We start from the raw sequence: 20,456 nt of genomic DNA on the forward strand, positions 1-20,456 counted from the left end.
ACACTTAATCACATATATTCTGTAACGTAACCAAAGAGAGCTAGCAGATTAAGCATGAGTGGTGACTTTTTACTTGTTCCTTGTGAAAAAGATTCTGATAATAATCCTTGTATACACCACAAAGGCACATTTAAATTCCCAAATCAACTCCCATTTTTCCATGATTCCACGTCTTGCATCTTACCATTGATCTACGAATCAGTGACAACCTGGTCTTTGCCTTATTCTCAGCAAATTCCAAGCTACTGATATCTTTGAGACGAGCCTTGTACTTATTCATTTGTTCCACAACGATGAGCTCCACACAGCTGAAAACAGGAGGAAAGAGAAAAAACTGTTAACAGCTGAAGTAAATAAAATAAACTATAACACTCACAGACTGTTTTTGTGGTAGACAGTTGAAAGATGAAAGAAAAAATCAACATCCCTTACTTGATAAACTCAGAGACAAGGTTTAGAATGATGGTTCACAACTTTGGCTGCATTTTAGAAACCATCTAAAGAGCAGTTATGGCTGGGCACAGTGGCTCACACCTGTAATCCCAGCACTTTGGGAGGCCAAGGAGGGCAGATCACCTGAGGTCAGGAGTTCAAGACCAACAAGGCCAACACAGTGAAACCCTCTCTCTACTAAAAATACAAAATTAGCCGGGTGTGGTGGCACACGCCTGTAATCCCAGCTACTTGGGAAGCTGAGGCAGGAGAATCACTTGCATCCGGGAGGTGGAGGTTGCTGTGAGCCAAGGTCATGCCATTGCACTCCAGCCAGAGCAACAAGAGGAAAACTCCATCTCAAAAAAATAAAAAATTATAAAAAAATAAAGAGCAGTTACAAATCCCAATCCCCAGGCTACACCCTAGACCAATTAAATCAGACTCTCTGGGGATGGGATCCAAATATTGATATTTTTTAAAAGTTCCTTTTGCATTCAAGATTAAGGAGAGCAAAAGAAAACCACTTTAGAAGGAAAGCAGAGACCCAAGAAAGAAGACCAAGGTGAAATACAGGAATATACTGAAGTATTAAGACCAAAGGATTCAGAGCCATAAGATCACAGTTAGACTAGATTACAGGAAGAGACTAAGTGTCCAAAATGTGGTAAAATAGAAATTTAAAATCTATTTAGAAACTATAAGCCATCCTAAAGAAAAGCCAGATTTAAAAAATAAGACACTTTAAGACAAATGATGCTCAGATGAATCTAGGAGTTTGCATCCTCAGCGTAAGAAAACCCAGCAGTATCCAACAATCTTCTTAAAAACGCCTGAATTTATGAATTCATTCACTATGTTTGATATCTGGATACAGTGACTACACAGTCAGAAGTCCCTGAGGTCTTGTAGAAGTTATGGTAACTGGCCTTACGTGGTAGTCTTACTGATGTCCTGTACGCTTTGTAGTGGGTCAGTAGTGTCAGGGCAGCGGAGAATGCAGGGTGCAAACACAATGGCCAAAGCATTAGCGGACATTCGATTAGTATCTTCCTGTAGAGCAATCCTAAGAAATAAAACAAAACAAAAAACAAGTGATTAGGGGATAAAAAGAGGTAGCACCACAGGGAAATAGGCAGAAGAGATGAGCAGAAGAAGACAGTATGACATGAACTGCATAGTACTAGAAGGATATCCATGTAAGTTTAAGGGTGTGTAGACTTTTCCCAAGTTGTTCTTTTGTTCCTTTGTCTCTGAAAAATGTATTTTCACTTTGTTCTTTCCTTGAAGCAATCTAGGTCAGCTGATAGCTTCCCAAGGGAAATTTGTGACCTACCTGCTTAAGGCCAAGATCATGAGATGAACATGTCTAAAGAATGCAGAGTTGGTCAGGCACAGTGGCCCATACCTGTAATCCCAGCACTTTGTGAGGCTGAGGCGGGCAGATCACTTGAGATCAGGAGTTTGAGACAAGCCTGGCCAACATGGAAAAACTCTCTCTCTACTAATAATACAAAAATTAGCCAGGTATAGTAGCGCATGCCTGTAATCCCAGCTAATAGGGAGGCTGAGGCATGAGAATCACTTGAACTAGTGAGACAGAGGTTGTAGTGAGCCGAGATCACACCACTGCACTCCAGCCTGGGTGACAGAGTGAAACTATGTGTCAATAATAATGATGATGATGATGATGATGCAGAGTAGAGGCTTTAACCAAAAATAAAGATGGCTTTCTTCTCAACTACTGCTGATATTTACGCACAGGGGAAGAGACACTACTCCCAATACCTCTTTGGTCAATTAATTGCAGAGAATGATCTGAACCCCCCCATATGAATTAGGTAATTTCAAAAGATATGTATCCTTTCTAGCTCAGCTGTTAGAAAACAGGCTAAGCTACACAGTGCCACCATGAGGCTAAAGCTGCTACATGGTTCAAACAAGGGCAGAAAAGCAACTGCCATGCATTCCAGCTCAGCTAAGGATTTCTGCTCCAAGGTATCCTAACCACCTTCTTGAGACACTGACTTTATAAATAGAAGAAAAAATATAAATATTTGTCAGTTTTCCAAATGGAGAAATTCTTTATCTATTGGAAATAATCCAAGAGAAACTATTAAAAATCATTCCCTTGCTCCTTAAAGTTACCTGACTAGATGAAAGATGAGGCGTTCCAATGTATTGAGATGAGTTCGGGAGAGTTGATCAATTACAGAATATACACCACGGATTGTCTCCTTCCTCTCCTGAAGGCCTAAAAACAGTAAGAGCAGAAACTAAGACTGAATATCCCCTCTTATATGCTGTCTTTTCCTCCCAGACACTATGAAGCAAAGGAGGCAGGCTATAGAGTTTTAGGAGTAGCTGTACCTGTAGAGCAGGAGAACAACAACTCACAATAACTACTTAACTCCCTTTGCTTGAGTTCTATATTCATAAGCAGTCTCCTCAGTTTGAATCTATATTGCAGTAATCCTTAATAATAGCAAGGGGATAGAGATGTTCTAGTTTTTCAGTCATTGTGTAGCAGACTGATTTCCCATTAAAATCAACATAATTTATGAATCCTCAGGGCCTAAATACCTCTAGGAAGCCCTTATAGCACTGAGAAACTAAACTCTGAAACCTGTTAAGCTTGGCATAAAACAGCCAGCTTTACACATACTACTTGCCTAGATTTCCAATTTAAATGAACATAAGCCTAATCTTGAAACTCTTATTTTTAATATTTTAATCTGTTTTATAAACCCAGTCTTTAATTTCTTTGTAAGAAGCAACGAAGGCCGGGTGCGGTGGCTCAAGCCTGTAATCCCAGCACTTTGGGAGGCCGAGGCGGGTGGATCACGAGGTCAAGAGATCGAGACCATCCTGATCAACATGGTGAAACCCCGTCTCTACTAATACAAAAAATTAGCTGGGCATGGTGGCGCGTGCCTGTAATCCCAGCTACTCAGGAGGCTGAGGCAGGAGAATTGCCTGAACCCAGGAGGCGGAGGTTGCGGTGAGCCGAGATCGCGCCATTGCACTCCAGCCTGGGTAATGAGTGAAACTCCGTCTCAAAAAAAAAAAAAAAAAAAAAAAGAAGCAACGAAGTGGCTCACTCAGAAAATTTTCTGGACACTGACATTTTAATGAGTCCCTAAAAAGTCAACATTTGAATAGGTAACAGTATACTGGCAGTTTTGTATTCACTGTCAAAAGCTTACCTTTCGATCTATAAGAATTAAACCACTAACCACTAGAGGATGACTTGATAATTTATACTGAAGATGGCATTTCTTTTCCAACTATAGGCTTTCTTTCTAACCCAGGAAGCCTATGCTTACCCATAGCTCGAAGAAATTCCTCATAGAGTTCAAAGGTCATGAGAGGATTGGGCAAATCTCGAAGCCATTGTTTAAATACACTTGCAATGACGTGTATGTTATAGTCATCTAGATTTACACTCTCAGCATCTATTTAGAGACAAGAGTTAGATAACAAAGCCAAAACATGCAAAAAGATTCAAATAATTCACTTTAGAAACTATCATTATTAAAGGAAGGCTTCGTGTTTCTTATTCAAACCGACTAACCTATTTTCCACAATGTAATTCCATGCTTTGGAACTGTGCTTCTAACTGTGGTGAAATAATACTTCTTGTTTATTTGTTTTCCAAATCTGTTGTGGACTGAAATGTATAAAATAAAAGATCACTGCCAGGCATGGTAGCTCACACCTGTAATTCCAGCACTTTGGGAGGCTGAAATGGGTGGATCACTTGAGGCCAGGATCCTTAGAAAGCAGCCTGGCCAATATGGTAAAACCTGTCTATACTAAAAATATAAAAATTAGCTGGTTGTGGTGGCACACGCCTGTAATCCCAGCTACTTGGGGGGCTGAGGCAGAACTGCTTGAACCCAGGAGATGGAGGATGCAGTGAGCCAAGGTCACACCACTGTACTACAGCCTGGGCAACAGAACAAGACTGTCTAAAAAATAAATAAATAAATCATATGTTTTGATGCTGAAGCATTGTTAAACTGCTCTAAATGTCTCTAAATGCTTGTTCGCAATTTCTGTACTTACCTTGTTACAGAGTTGTCCATAGACCACACTTTGGGTAGCAATGTTTTACATGACAAATGAAAAAAAGCATACAGGACATTTTCGGAAAGTAAGGTGGATTTTAAGTCATTCTTAGAGATAAAAGGACAGTGATAACTGAGCTTAGAAAATGTAAAGGAAACACCCTTACCCGTTTCACTTATAAACTCTCTAAGATTATACAGATTAGATGACTGGGAAGATTCACGACGAATGATTTTCACTTGTGCTATTTCAAGGTATCAGAGACAAAGTCAGCAACTGCCTGCAAACTAAAGTAGACCAAGTCTCTTGTAGACAGAACCTCCTGCTTGAGTTTTACCAGTCATTGTCTGTTACTGTTTTCATACTCAATTCATTTCTCATGATTTTTTCATAAGAAACAGCATCGTAGGTAGGTTCTTGGCCACACAAGGACACACTTTGTACTCTGCTTCTTTCAAAAACATCTATTCCTTTCCAACAGTGGTAAAGTGTAGAAGTTGATGAAATCAAAGTCAATCCCCTGCATGAATTCTGGTACTAAAACTACAGATCTACAAAGATACATGCTCAACTCACTAATTATCAGTTTGAGTAACTGCCATCCATGTAGGCAGACAAAAAGATGATACACAGGAAAGAGGGCTCCTTGGAGTCAGAACAATAAAGAGAAAGGGGAAATAGCTTAGATTATGAATTCAGAAGATCTGGGGTTAAATCCAATTTGGTCACTTATTGGTGATGAGCCTTTGGGCAAGATCCTCTGTAAGCCTCAGTTCCTTTTTCTGTAAATGGGGATAATAATATCCCTCATTCATTGGATTGTTGTGAACATTGTAAAAACATTAGCACAGCACCCGGCATAACCATCAACAGCTCATTATTTAATTTCCCTGTACTTTAGTTTTCTTCTTTGTAAATCAGAGGTATCACAATTTTACCAAATTATTGCAAAAATTAAGTGAGATCTGTCCAAAGTGCAAATGATATGCTCAATATATGTCTGCTAAATTGACTACATAAAACCAAAGACTCTTCAGAAAGCCAAAAAATGATTTTTTTAAAAAAAGTGTCACAGTCTAGAATGCATTCTTCTGGCTGTTAAGGATCGACATGTAATGAAAACTTTAAGAGCATGAAATTACCTATTTAAATAAATGTATTTCATTATGATTTAGAGGCCACTATCTTACCTGTATCTAGACCCTGTCGAAGCTCCTTGATTTTATTAGTTGAACCAGACTTTCGGTAAATACCTTCTGTATATAGTCCATGCATTTCAATGTAGTTTATGAGCTTTTCCACCACTAAAGGAACAGTTCGGTCTTCACTGGTCAAACGGGACAGTTCAACCCCAAATTGCCGAGATGATAGTTCTGGATCGTACTAAATGAAAGGTGATTTTTAGTTTCCAAACGCATTCAAACATCTTGAAACATGTTTAACCAATTCTTTACCAGGAGCTACTTTTTATGTCCTCTGAGTTTTTATGAGCATAGTTAGAAGAGTTGGGAGACAGAGAATTATGTTTAACGAAGTATAAATAAGTGAGATATTAGTTTTAATCCTTTTCTACCAGAATCTCCAAAAAAAAAAAAATGAAGGCAATGGCAAAGGGATAGTTTCTCCTCCTGTCAAAAAAAACATTTGAAAAGCAAAGGAAGGATTTGGGTGTGGGGAAAGGGGTTGGATTTTATATGCTAACAGCTTGACCACTTACCAGGTACCACTAGAAAATCTACTGATTCAATAAGAATTAGAGTTGTCAGCAATTTCTTAAGCATAAGAATGCTTTAATGTTTATGTAAACTTTATGGAAGTTTAACTGAAAAATGATTTTATAACTAAAGGCAGAGGTACACATAGATCAGCCCATGACAACTGTTACAGCTCTTTTATACTGACTTGAATAGTGTATTTGATATCATACTTTATTTATTTTTGAGATAGTCTCGCTCTGTCACCCAGGCTGGAGTGCACTAGAGTGATCTCAGCTTACTACAGCCTCTGCCTCCCATGTTCAAGTGATACTCGTGCCTCAGCCTCCCAAGTAGCCACCACACCCAGCTGATTTTTGTATTTTTAGTAGAGACGGGGTTTCACCATGTTGGCCAGGCTGGTCTTGAACTGCTGACCTCAAGTGATCTCCCTACCTCAGCCTCCCAAAGTGCTGAAATTACAGGTATGAGCCACTGTATCCGGCAGATATCATACTTTATTAACCTACAGGTTAATTTATATCTTATGTGACTGCAACAGAACAGCTTACCTTTAAGATTGTTTGAAGTAATTCATTGAAAAGAAAAATGGCAGGTATTATTCCTGAGACCAAAAACTGTAAATCTATCTTTCCTCCTCCTGCACTATTGTCCTTCCCTAACTGTATATTCCATTTTTTCCTTTAACCTCCATCCAACCAGTTGCCAAGTCAATCAGTCCATCTTCTCTACTTTTTTTTTTCTAAGTGTCATCACCCCAGCTCAAAATTGTATCACTAACCAATTAGACTATTTCAACAGTTTCTTGGCCAGTTTCCCCATATTAATTTTCCCCTTTTAATATATTCTGTAGTATATGTAATCTGCTTTATTATCTTCAAAAACCTTCAGTGGCTAATGAGTACATAGCAAACTAAAGTGCAAACAATCTTGAATCTCATACTCAGGACCTTACTTGAACTGATTCTAATTTCTACTTTCCAGTCTTACATTCATACATTTGTTATTTATGTGCTAGGTACCAAGGAAACAAAATCAAGTCCCTTCTGCTTAAGACTAGTAGTGTTAGGCCAGGGGCGGTGGCTCACACCTGTAATCCCAGCCCTTTGGAAAGCCGAGGTGGGTGGATCACCTAAGGTCAGGAGTTGGAGACCAGCCTGGCCAACAAGGTGAAACCCCATCCCTACTAAAAATACAAAAATTAGTTGGGTGTGGTGGCAGGTGCCTGCAATCCTAGCTACTCAGGAGGATGAGGCAGGAGAATCACTTGAACCTGGGAGGCAGAGGTTGCAGTGAGCCAAGATCATGCCACTGTACTCTAGCCTAGGTGACAAGAGCAAAACGTCTCAAAAAAAAAAAAAAAAAAAAAAAAAAAGACTAGTAGTGTTAGTGGGTGGAGATAAGTAAAATAATAAATAGATTTATTAAGTATTATGGAACCACAGAAGAGAGAGGTAGATCAGGAAAGACTAGGCTGGATAACAAACAACTAATGATCTTGAAAAGACCTGATGTTTAACCTTCGTGTTGGAAAGCAAGTAGTATGTAAGTAAAGAAAGCAAGATCTTTTAGGTACAGGAAATACAAAACTACAAAGTTGGGCAAAGCAAAGCAGTTAAGGAAAGGAAGCCATCAGAAAATTTTAAATAAGGGAAGACAATCAGTTTATTAGTTTGTATCAGTATTATTTTGCATCATTCACGTATCTACATACTCTGCATTCCAGCACTTAAATCTTAGAGTATTAATTTTGTGTCTATTTTGACATATGCTAAATTATCTTAATATCAGACAATATCTCTGAAAAGTCAAGTCTGAGGCAGAATAGAAAGGATACAATCTTGGAATATTTCAGGGATCCATATTAAAAGTTTTGCTTTGTCACTATGTGAACTTGGCTAGGTTATTTCACATTTGCAACAGAAATACCACCCTTCTAATTCAGAGGGTTGTTGTAAAGATTAAGTTGAACATACACAGCATGACAACCTGGTATATGTCAAATACTGACTAAGTTATTATAGAAATAGAATAGAATAAGACTTGCTATAATGACTGAATTTTAGCCAAATGTTTTCCTAATGCTGGATACAGATGTGCAAATACATAGCCTGTTTATTTAAATCCCTATGGCATTAGAAATGTTATGACTTGTGTAAGCAAAAAAACAGCTACTGAGGAGGCTGAGGGACGAGAGTCGCTTGAACATGGGAGGCAGAGGTTGCAGTGAGTGAAGGTAGTGCCACTGCACTCCAGCCTGGAGACAGAGCAAGACTTCGTCTCAAAAAAAAAAAAATTAATTCTGAGTTTTTTTCTAAAAATACACTTTTTATAGTTTTTTAGTTTTATACTTATTTTTCATTTACACTAACTTCAATGGGTATTTTAAATAAAATCTTTATTGAGCTATGACATACATATATTGCAAATTACAGCTTAATGGATTTTCACAAAGACTCAAATTAAGAAACAGAATATTACCAACAGTTTAAAATTCCCCTAGGTCCCTTCCACCTACTATGCCCTTTACCCTTCACAAATAACCAGTATCCATACTTCTGTTGCTAACATCTAGTTTTACCTGCTTTTGGATGTCATATAAATGGAAAAAGAGTATGTGCACCATGAGTTAGTTTCATCTATTTTTGAACTTTGTTTAAATGTACTCTTTTGTCTCTAGCTTTCAGTAAACATTACGTTTGTATCAATTGTTTAATCTCACTACTGTGCTTTATTCTACTATATAAAGACACTACATTTTATTTATTCATTCTACTGCTACTAGACACTTAGGTTTCTTCTAAGTTCGGGTATATTTCATATAATGTTCATATTGTCTTTTGGCACAAATATATATGTATATCTGTTGGGTATATATCTTGCAGGGGTACTGCTGAGTCATGAGAAATGCTTATGCTTATGCTTAAAAGGTTTGATAGATACTACCAAATAATTTAAAGAGTGTTTAGGCCAACCTACACTCCTACCAGCAATGTATTAAAGTTTTAGTTGTTTTCCATTGTAATCATTCAAATTAGTATATGGTATATCTCACTGTGTTTTAATTTGCATGTGCTTGATGACTAGTGATGCTGGACACCTTTTTATATGTTATTGGGTATTCAGAAGTCCATTTTTGGCCAGGCGCAGTGGCTTATGACTATAATCCCAGCACTTTGGGAGGCCTAGGAAGGCAGATCACTTGAGCCTAGGAATTCAAGACCAGTCTGGGCAACCTGGTGAAACTCTGTTTCTACTAAGAATACAAAAAAATTAGCTGGGCATGGTGGGGGACACCTGTAGTCTCAGCTACTGAGGAGGCTGAGATGGGAGGATCACTTGAGCCCAGGTAGTCAAGGCTGCAGTGAGCCAAGATTATACCACTATACTCTAGTCTGGACAACAGGCGTAAGACCCTGTAAACAACAACAAAAAAGAAAGAAAGAAAGAAAAGAAAGAGAAAGAAAGAGTAAGGAAAGAAAGAAAGAAAAGAAAGAAAGAAAGAAAAGAAAAGAAAGAAAAAGAAAAGGAAGAAAGAAAGAAAAGAAAGAAAGAGAAAGGGAAAGAAAAGAAAAAAAGAAATCCATTTTTTTGTTTGTATTTTTTTGAGATGGCATCTCACTCTGTCACCCAGGCTGGAGTGCAGTGGCACGATCTTGGCTCACTGCAACCTCCGCCTCCCAGATTCAAGCAATTCTCCTGCCTCAGCCTCCAGAGTAGCTGGGACAAGAGGCGCATGCTGCCATGTGCAGCTCATTTTTTATATTTTAATAGAGACAGGGTTTCACTGCATTGCCCAGGCTGATCGCAAACTCCTGAGCTCAGGCAATCTGCCCACCTCGGCCTCCCAAAGTGCTGGGATTACAGGTGTGAGCCACCAATGCCCAGCCGTCTCTCTTTTATTTTACACTAAAAGATAACAAGTCACTGTTTTCTTGGCTTCCATCACATCTGTCCAGAAGTCAGCTGTCAATCTTTTCACTGCTCCTTTAGGTAACGCTTTTTTCCCTCTGAATGCTTTTAAGAATATCCTTTTTCTTTTGTTTGGAGCACTGTACATCTAGGTGTGGTTTTCTCTATATTTGTCCCACTTTAGGTTAAAGGGTTTTATGAACCTGTGACATGCTGTGTTAGCCATTATTTCTTAAAAAACGTTGCTTCTGCCTTGTTCTCTCTACTTTCTTCCTGGACTCCAATTCTAATACATTTAAGAATCTTCATCCTTTCCCCTATGTCTCTCACAACTATTTCTGTATTTCTCCAATCTTTTTGCTCTTTATGCCTTGATATTTCTACCAATGTATCTTTCAGTTCACTAAACTTCTCCTTCTTTTTGAGATAGGGTTTCACTCTGTTGCTCAGGCTGAAGTACAATGGCATGCTCATGGTTCACTGCAGCCTTGACCTCTCAGGCTCAAGTGATCCTCCCACCGTGGCCTCCCTAGTAGCTGGGACTATGGGCATGTGCCGCCATGCCCAACTAATTTTTGTATTTTTAGTAGAGATGGATTCACCATGTTGTCCAAGCTGACGTGAACTCCCAGGTTAAGGTGATCCACCCACCTCGGCCTCCCAAAGTGCTGGGATTACAGGCATAAGCCACCACACCTAGCCCAAACTTCTCTTCTGCTATTACCATTAAACCTATATTTTCGGTTTATCATTTCAACTGAATTTTATATTTCAGGAATTTCCATTTGATTCTTTTAAAATATATATTTAAATATATACAGTTATCCCTTGGAGAATGATTCCAGGATACCCTCCCCGCCCCCCACGGATACCAAAGTTCCATGGATACTCAAGTCCTTTATATAAAATGGTGTAGTATCCGCATATAACCTACATACTTCCTCCTGCATACTTCAAATCATCCCTAGATTACTTAGAATACCTAATATAATGCCTCGAATTAATTTATTCTGTAGATTCAATGTAGTATTTGGTACACAGAAAATTGAAGTTTTACTTTTTGGAACTGTGTGGAATGTTTTTTCCCAATTACTTTTTCTTTGATTTGGAGTCTTGCTCTGTTGCCCAGGCTGGAGTGCAGTGGCACAATGTCGGCTCATTGCAACCTCTGCCTCCTGGGTTCAAGTGATTCTCCTGCCTCAGCCTCCCACGTAGCTGGGATTATAGGTGCCCATGACCACACTCGGCTAATTTTTCTTATGTTTAGTAGAGACAGGGTTTCCCCATGTTGGCCAGGCTGGTCCTGAACTCCGGATCTCAGGTGATCTGTCCACCTCAACCTCCCAAAAGTGCTGGGATTACAGGCATGAGCTACCGTGCCTAGCCCCCACTTACTTTTGATTTGTGGTTAACTTTACAGATAGGGAACCCATGGATACAGCTGTATTTCAGTGCTTTGGCTAACTTCTCCTTATTTTTATCTATTATTTAAACATGTTAATGAAAAATTCCTTAACATATGTATCTGGTAATTCACTAACTGGGTTATCTGTAAGTCTGTTGATACTGGCCATTGGTTTTTCTCTTAGTTTTATTTCTTTATGTCTGAGATTATATATAAAAAAGTTATAAAGGCTCTGAATGATGTTATCTTTCTAGAGAGGCTTCGCTCTATTCTTTCTGATGGGTAGCTTATGAGAATAAGGAACAGATCAGCTTAATACAATCAAGGAGTGGCTCAAAGTTAGTTTGTAGTTTGTGTTAAGCTCAGTTTATCAATAGTTTACCCCCATTCCTGGAGTGTACTTCTTCAGAGGTCTCACTGAGAGTCTAGGGTATTGCCTAGGGCCCCTCTCTTCAATGGTAAATTCTATAATTCTAATTTTTCTCCCCTTAGCATTGAGAGACTGTAGAAAACTTTGATCTTCTTTTCTAATTAACTTCTTAGACTTTTGTCCTGTACAGTTTAAGAATTCAAAAAAGAAAATGCCTTGAGTGGAAAACCTCTGAGTTTCAGGTTTCCTTCTCAAGATGACTGGATCATGGTCCCTCAAGTCCTGTCAGCCCCAAATTTCAACTTTTGTCTCTAAAGTCTTATGAGATTGCTAAATGCTCTACTGGCTCCTCTGACTCTTCAATGTGGCCCTCTGCCCAGAATATTGGTTTCTTGTTTTACAACAAAAATTGAAAAATTCCTACTAGAAGAAAAACATCTCACAGATGTAGATTCACTACTCTGTATTCTCTTCTCTCTAAAATCTAGTGTCTAAGGTCCAGTTTGCCTGGGCAGCTCCCTGATGCTTGCCAACAAAATTTTTTAGTATTGAACTGACACGAGTTACTCCATCTTAGCTATAAACAAATGTCTCATTCATATTCTTTGTATTTTAAGTCCTGAATCAAATTTCTCTCTGTACCTTGCCATGATCAGTCTACTGCAAATAACATGCACACACATTTATATTTCAGATTTGCATACTATTATAACAACTGTCAGTATGTGATTAATGAATAAGAAAATGTTGTGATTATATATCAGTAAAAGCCTGAATTTTTTTTAAAAAAGTTTACTTCCTTCAAACATAAGATATCAAACAGTATGTGTACAGTATCTTTTAGATCTCTGTGTACCCAAGAGAAATATGTAAAAACACCAACCATGACGGTGAATTTTGCTGTTTATGTTTAAATTTGTTCATCTTTAATTGTAGCTTACTGCATTCAGGATAATTCCTATGAAGGTTTACAAGTGTTTAAGGAAGTATGAAACCTTGAAAGCAGTGTTCTTCAAATTGTGGCTTATGAAATTAATTTAGTAGCTCACATATAGTAACGGTAAAATAATCTATGAAAATCAATTCAGTTTGTAACATGTATCACCAAACATGTGAACTGGATCACGGCATAAAACCTATTTCTTACTGTGATTTGTGGTCAAAAAGTTTAAAAACTGGCTGGGCACAGTGGCTCAAGCCTGTAATCCCAGCACTTTGGGAGGCTGAGGTGGGTGGATCATGAGGTCAAGAGATTGAGACCAACCAGGCCAACATGGTGAAACCCCATCTCTACTAAAAATACAAAAAAAAAAATAGCTGGGCGTGGTGGTGTGCACCTGTAGTCCCAGCTACCTCAGAGGCTGAGGCAGGAGAATTGCTTGAACCTGGGAGGCAGAGGTTGCAGTGAGCTGAGATCGCGCCACTGCACTCCAGCCTGGCACCTGGCGACAGAACGAGACTCTGTCTCAAAAAAAAAAAAAAAAAAAAAAGTTTAAAAACCACTTATCTGTAAAATTATCAAAGAGGCCTTAATTTCTTTCCATAAGGCACAAAAGACCACCAGGTCTATTACTGATAGGTGGTAATTTCTTACCTTTTTAGAGCACTTGGTTGTGGTTTTCAGACAGCACTTCTTATGGCAAGCATACTTGCATACTGAAAAACAGGTGAAGAATGCAGCATTTTTAGAAGTTTGCACATCAATGATAAGAACTTGTCAAGTATACTTTATTTTAGACCTACTTTTTTTCTTTAAATCTCAGACTGCTGTAATATGACATCCATACTTTGTACAATGGTATAATTAAAAAGAACTTAAAACCCATTCTATTGGGTATAATGAAGTTGAAAACATGCTGAAAATTTCTAGCCATAGTCAATAAAAAAGCTTTTTGGTCTTTCAAAACTGTTCATCCTGCCCCTATGCCACACAGTACCACTCCCCACCAAATGTCGGCAGGATACTTATCTTTGTGGTTTGATTCACAAATTAGAGTTCATGTTCCACCACATATATGCTCTAAAACATACTAAAATCTCAGAAATGCCTATTAAAAATCATGGCTATAGATAAGGAAGGCATTACTGTCAAAGATCCTTCCTGAAATGAAAGCTAATTGGGTAGCACAATCAGATACAACAAAGGTCTCATTTATCATCTCTAAAGGTTCAGAACAGAGCTCTGAAGAATCAGAATATGAAGAGTATCAGTTGTGATTGGGAAGATGGGATAAAGAAAAGATTCAGAGCTAAAATAATTTGTTGGAGTAGTAATAACCCAGGGTGGCTGGGCAGTTGGTGAAGAGGAAGAGGCAAATTAAGAGGAGGATACTGAGAACACAGTATCCTTATTTCCTTTTGTTACACCAGCTCTGGCTTCTGCATACCAATACCTGCATATCCTTTCTTGAGCTTGTAAAATACAACTTGTGGGCTTTTCAAGGCCAAGATCAAGTAAGGGAGGCCATGTCACTGTACCGGTGAAATCATCAGGGTAATAACAAAGAAAGTTAGTTAATTCTATTAAAAAAATCAAATCAGCCTGGGCCAGGTGCAGTGGCTTATGCCTGTAATCCCAGCACTTTGGGAGGCTGAGGTGGGGGGGGATCACTTGAAGTCAGGAGTTCAAGACCAGCCTAACCAACATGGTGAAACCCTATCTCTACTAAAAATACAAAAACTAGCCAGGTGTGGTGGCAGGCCCCTGTAATCCCAGTACTCAGGAGGCTGAGGCAGGAGAATCGCTTGAACACAGGAGGCAGAGGCTGCAGTGAGCCGAGACCACACCACTGCACTCCAGCCTGGGTGACAGAGTGAGATTCCGTCTCAAAAAATAAAAACAAAAAAATTCAAAAAATCAAATCAAACCAGCCCACCATAGTCATAAAAAGCAAATTATTTAAATTTTAACTTTAAGTTACAGAAGAAACTAAACCTACAGGAATCATACTTACACTAAACAGTTAAATACATTTCAAACTACTTCCTGTTTTCAGACTCATTATAATTTTTTAGACTACAGATAATAAAGGAAAAGGAAAACAGCTGTTGAACCATGGAGTAAGTGAATATATACTAATAGTGGCAATTTTGCTATGGCAAACTTGTTGTCATACTGGATCCAGTCCTTTCTTAGTATTTGCTTCATTCAATTTTAGCCCACTAGTAGAAGCGAAGCTTCAGAAAACTAATAATAGCACCAGAGCAGATGTATAAAATAAGATGAGGGGTGGCTAAAGGTCCACTGTGAGCAAGAACCAAGTTGATCTACAAAGAATCTCTACTCACATTATAGGATTTATATTACTCTGTTAAAAGGATTACAGTAGAAAAAGTACCTTTTGGGCTATAATCTAAGAATTCATTCATTTATCTATCCATCCATCCATCCAACCGTCTGTCCATCTATCCATCCATCTATAGGTCTATTTAACCAACAAATATTTATTAAAACTTACTCTGTGCCATAACTGTTTTAGGCACTGATAGCATAAAAAAAAAAAAAAAAAAAGACAGGACAGGCGTGGTGGCTCACACCTGTAATCCCAGCACTTTCGGAGGCTGAGATGGGCAGATCACTAGGTCAGGAGTTGGAGACCATTCTGGCTGACAAGTGAAACCCCATCTCTACTAAAAATATAAAAAATCAGCTGGGCGTGGTGGTGCCCGCCGGTAGGCCCAGCTACTCGGGAGGCTGAGGCAGGAGAATCACTTGAACCTGGGAGGCAGAGGTTGCAGTGAGCTGAGATCGGACCACTGCACTTCAGCCTGGGCGACAAGACGGAAATTCCATCTCAAAAAAAAAAAAAGAAAGAAAAATAAACTTCCTGACTATAGAGCATATATTTTAGAGGCAGAGACTGAAAACAATAAAACAAATACTTAATTTTGGGTGGTAATAAGTTATTTAAAGACTATTAAGTCTCAGTAAAAGAATAAAGAATTTGGGGTGGGGGGTGCTGGATGCAGTAGCTCATGCTTATAATCCCAGCACTTTGGGAGGCCAAGGTGGGCAGATCACCTGAGGTCAGGAGTTCAAGACCAGCCTGGCCAACATGGCAAAACCCTGTCTCTACTAAAAATACAAAAATTAGCCAGGCATGTTGGCAAGAGCCTCCCCAGCTACTTGGGAGGCTGAGGTGGGAGAATCACTTGAACTCGGGAAGCAGAGGTTGCAGTGAACTGATATCACGCCACTGCACTCCAGCCTAGGCGACAGAGCAAGACTCCATCTCAAAAAAACAAACACAAACACACAAAAAGAGAATAGAGAATTTGGGCACAAGGTGGCATTTAAACTGAAGGTAGAAAAGAGCTCTCTGAGAAGGTGAGATGTGAGTGTAGGCATGAAGTAACTGAAATGTGAGGTCACACTAAAATCCGGGACAAGACCATTTTAGACAGAGTGAATTACATGTACGAGGCTCTCGGTGACCAAATAACATCAAAATAACTGGTTGAGATACAAACAATAGGTGAAGAGAGTATAGCAAGAGATGAGGCTAAAAATTTAGGTCATGTAAATAACTCCTTTATGTTAAAGGAGATATAAGAAAACTCAAGGAAATAGAAATGTCAGTAGTTAAAAATATTCCTCAAAGATCTCTCATACTTACATTTGCAAACAGAGGCTCGGTCCATTATCCATATCAAAGAAGAACAGTATTCACAGTATGTAGGGATGCTATATTGGGTGGCCTTAAAGATGTGACCATTGTGTTCTTCAACCTGAATGAAAAAATTAAGCTATTTATATTAAAGCCAACAGAGTAAATGCTGCCCTAACATGGTGAGCCACTAGGGAATCCTTCAATCCCTTGCTAAGTCTTCACTAGGCACTAATTCCAGGGAGACAATTATGATCTGTTGAGAAATAACGTAAAAATAAAATATGTTTCCTGCTTTCCAAAAGCTAACAATCTAGATAAACATGACCAAATTTTATGAAAAATAGAAAGCAATGCAACAGACATATAATAGTTGTCTTATATGACTCTAATGTTACATTAAAAGCAGCAGTTGTCAAAGTATATTTTCTTTTCTTTTTTTTTTTTCTCGAGACAGTCTTACTCTGTCGCCTAGGCTGGAGTACAGTGGTGCGGTATCATCTCACTGCAGCCTCCGCCTCCCAGGTTCAGGTGATTCTCTTGCTTTTGCCTCCCAAATAGTGGGGATTACAGGCTCCTGCCACTGTGCCTGAATAATTTTTGTATATATTTTTTTAAATTAGAGATGGGGTTTCACCATGTTGGCTGGGCTGATCTTGAACTCCTGATGTCAAGTTATCAGCCTGCCTCCAACTCCCAAAGTGCTGAGATTATAGGCATGAACCATTGTACCTGGCTAAAATATGTATTTTTTGTAACCTCAGGCAACTTTTACAGCTGAAAATTACTGATGACCTCAGAGAACTTTTGTTTACATGAATTTTACCTGTTAGTATTACTATGCTAGCAATTAAAACTGAAAAAAATTTAAAGTATATATTAATTTATTTAAAATTGACAATAAACATATTATATGTGAACATAACATTTTAATTAAAAACTATATCTTTAAAGCAAAAAAAAAATTAGAAGCAAAGGGGTATTGTTTTCCATTTTTGTAAATTTCTTTAATGTCTGGATTAATAAAAGACACCTGGATTCTCACATCTACTTCTGCACTCAATCTGTTCTAATATATAGTTTAGTTTGAAATATATAAAGAAAATCTAGCTTAATATAGATATAAAAGTAGAAAATGAAGGAATATAGAATTACTAATAGATCTTTTTCTCCTCAAATTAGACAATCAAATAGTTGGAATGCCTCATGACTATTTAGATCAACTAACGAAACAGTATAAAAAAAGATTCAAGCATAATGGGAAATTTAGACTGTAAAAAGGGTGACATCTCAAAGTTAATGAGTAAAAACGGACTTTAAAAGCGTGAGTCCTTCTCACGCTTCATATTTCTCTGACTACTTCTACCTATGTCTCCTGCATCGTCTTCTATCTCATCTCTCTGACTCTTCTGCCTTCCTCTTATACTGGGCTCATCTGCATAATCCAAAATAAACTGTTATGTTAAAGTGAGTTGATTAGCAATCTTAATTCCGTCTGTGGAATTCCCTTCACAGCAGTACCCAGATTATGTGTGAATGAATAACCAGGTGAGAAGAACCTTGGAGGGAACATCTTTAGAATTCTGCCAAAAATGCAAAACCTAAATCAAATCATGAAGAAATATAAGACAAACTCAAATGGAAAAACATGCTATAAAATAACTGACTTATGTTCTTCAACAATGCTAATGTCATGAAAACTAAAAATGCTAAGGAACTGTTCTTGATTAAAAGAGATTTAAAAGGCATAACAATTAACTGTAACAAATTTCTTGTTATAAAGGAACAATACTGGGACAAATGTTGAAATCTAAATAAATCTGGGTTAAGGCATACAGGTTTCTTTGTAATTCTCTTGCAACTTTTCTATAGTGTTGCAATTATGTCAAATAAAAAGAAGGGCAGAGGAGGGAAAGGAAGGAAGGGAAATAACAAAATGAAACAAAAAGAACTGATCCAGGACAGTGAGACGATTACTGCTGCTAGAACAAGTTGGTAGAGAGTAGTGAAAAATAAGGCTGGGCAGTAGTATAGGAGGGACCATGAAACCCTTCCAAATCACTCAGCATTTACTCATTAAATTAAACATTTATAGATACTTACTATGTGTCAGGAACTGGCATGAGCACTTGGTTGTGGAAAAGAACGCAAACTGCCTAGTATTACCAATTCTTTCTTCTTTAAATACAGATTTCCCAAGGTCTATCTGGGAATGTGACAATCTATTTAAACTTTACTTCCCAGCTTCTTTTGCATCTATAAATGGCCACATAAGTAGCTCTGAATAATGAAATGTGAACACGAGTGACACTTCCAAGTCATGCTTAATGTTATGGGCTCTCTTACACTTTTTTCTGTCCTGCTGGCTAAGATGGGAATCAAGAAATTGAGATCTGAAGCAGTGATTTTGAAGCATATATTAGATGCTCAGGTAATGGAGGAAAAAGAAATAAAGAAAAAAAAAAACAAAGTATATATTAGAGATAGTGGGTGGTAAAAATTCCAAAGCACAGTGGAAGCACAAAGAAAGGAGTAACTAAATGGTTCTATAGAAAAAAAAGGTGTTACAGAGGAGGGTGTGCTTGAGATGAATATATAGAACTGAGCAAAGACATAAAAAAAAGAATAAGTTTAGGAAATAGTAAGTATTTCCAGTTAAGCTGGAAAATATGCAACAATAGCCTTTAAGATGTTTTAGAGTCATGTGTATATAGGAGTATACATGTATATATGTATTTGATAAAATAAAAAGTGATTTAAGAGATCTGGTACTAGCATAAGAATAAACATATCAATGAATAAAAAGAGAAACTAAAAAATTAAATCCAAATACATTAAGATATGAGTATACAGTTGCCTCTCAGTAGCTGTGAGGGATTAGTTCCAGCTACTCCCTGCAGACACCAAACTCCAGATACTCAAGTCCCATACATAAAACAGCATAGTATTTGCATATTATTTAGGCATTTCTGCATATCCTTCCATATACTATACTTTATATCTAGATTACTTATAATACCTAATACAATGCCTATACATCACTTCATTTGCGTGGATTCACTCAATGCATAGCAAATTCAAGTTTGTTTTTTGGAACTTTGTGGAATTTCTTTTTCTGAATATTTTGAATTCATAGTTGGTTGAACCCATGGATGTGCTGGGCCAACTGTACTATAAAAATGGTATTCACCATTTGACTCAGCAATCCCATTACTGGGTATATGCCCAAAAGATTATAAATCGTTCTATTATAAAGACACATACACACGTATGTTCATTGCGGCACTGTTTACAACAGCAAAGACTTGGAACCAACCCAAATGTCCATCAATGATAGACTGGATAAAGAAAATGTGGCACATATACACCATGGAATACTATGCAGCCATAAAAAAGGATGAGTTAATGTCCTTTGCAGGGACATGGATGAAGCTAGAAACCAACATTCTCAGCAAACTGACACAAGAACAGAAAACCAAACAGTGCATGTTCTCACTCATAAGTGGATGTTAAACAATGAGAACACATGGACACAGGGAGGGGAACATCACACACCAGGGCCTGTTGGACCTGTTGGGCTGCTATCCCACCTACAATAGGGGAGGGATAGCAGGGGATGGGGGCATTGGGGAGAGATAACATTAGGAGAAATACCTAATGTAGGTGACAGGGGGATGGATGCAGCAAACTACCATGGCATATGTATACCTATGTAACAATCCTGCACGATCTGGACATGTACCCAGAACTTAAAGTATAATAAAACAAAATGGCATTTTAAACCAGTGAAAAAGAAATATTATCATTCAACAGTGGGCAGACAACTGATACACTATTAAAGAAAAAGAGCGTGATCCCTAGCACACTCTTGATGCCTTGGTTCCTAACTTGATCTTGAGACTAAAATAAATTCAAGAATAATTAAATATTTTTGTAAGAAAAAA

General features: G+C 38.0%; 1 protein-coding gene across 11 annotated transcripts in view; it reads right to left on the bottom strand.

Annotated features, from left to right (window-relative positions):
• The window catches only part of MYO9A (myosin IXA), a 290,323-nt gene that overhangs the window by 23,846 nt on the left and 246,021 nt on the right, over nt 1–20,456 (bottom strand). For all 11 annotated transcript variants that reach the window (XM_064382198.1, XM_064382203.1, XM_064382199.1 and 8 more), the window contains 7 exons: nt 16,522–16,633; nt 13,500–13,561; nt 5,694–5,886; nt 3,759–3,887; nt 2,581–2,686; nt 1,367–1,498; nt 185–308 (listed from right to left, as the gene is read on the bottom strand). In XM_064382198.1, the coding sequence (XP_064238268.1) occupies nt 185–308; nt 1,367–1,498; nt 2,581–2,686; nt 3,759–3,887; nt 5,694–5,886; nt 13,500–13,561; nt 16,522–16,633 (858 nt within the window). The remainder of the gene's footprint in view (nt 1–184; nt 309–1,366; nt 1,499–2,580; nt 2,687–3,758; nt 3,888–5,693; nt 5,887–13,499; nt 13,562–16,521; nt 16,634–20,456) is intronic.

The sequence above is a fragment of the Aotus nancymaae genome, unplaced genomic scaffold (genome assembly GCF_030222135.1).
Source record: "Aotus nancymaae isolate 86718 unplaced genomic scaffold, 86718_ANA_hifiasm-v0.15.2.pri h1tg000003l, whole genome shotgun sequence".
In the NCBI taxonomy this organism is placed as follows: Eukaryota; Metazoa; Chordata; class Mammalia; order Primates; family Aotidae; genus Aotus; species Aotus nancymaae.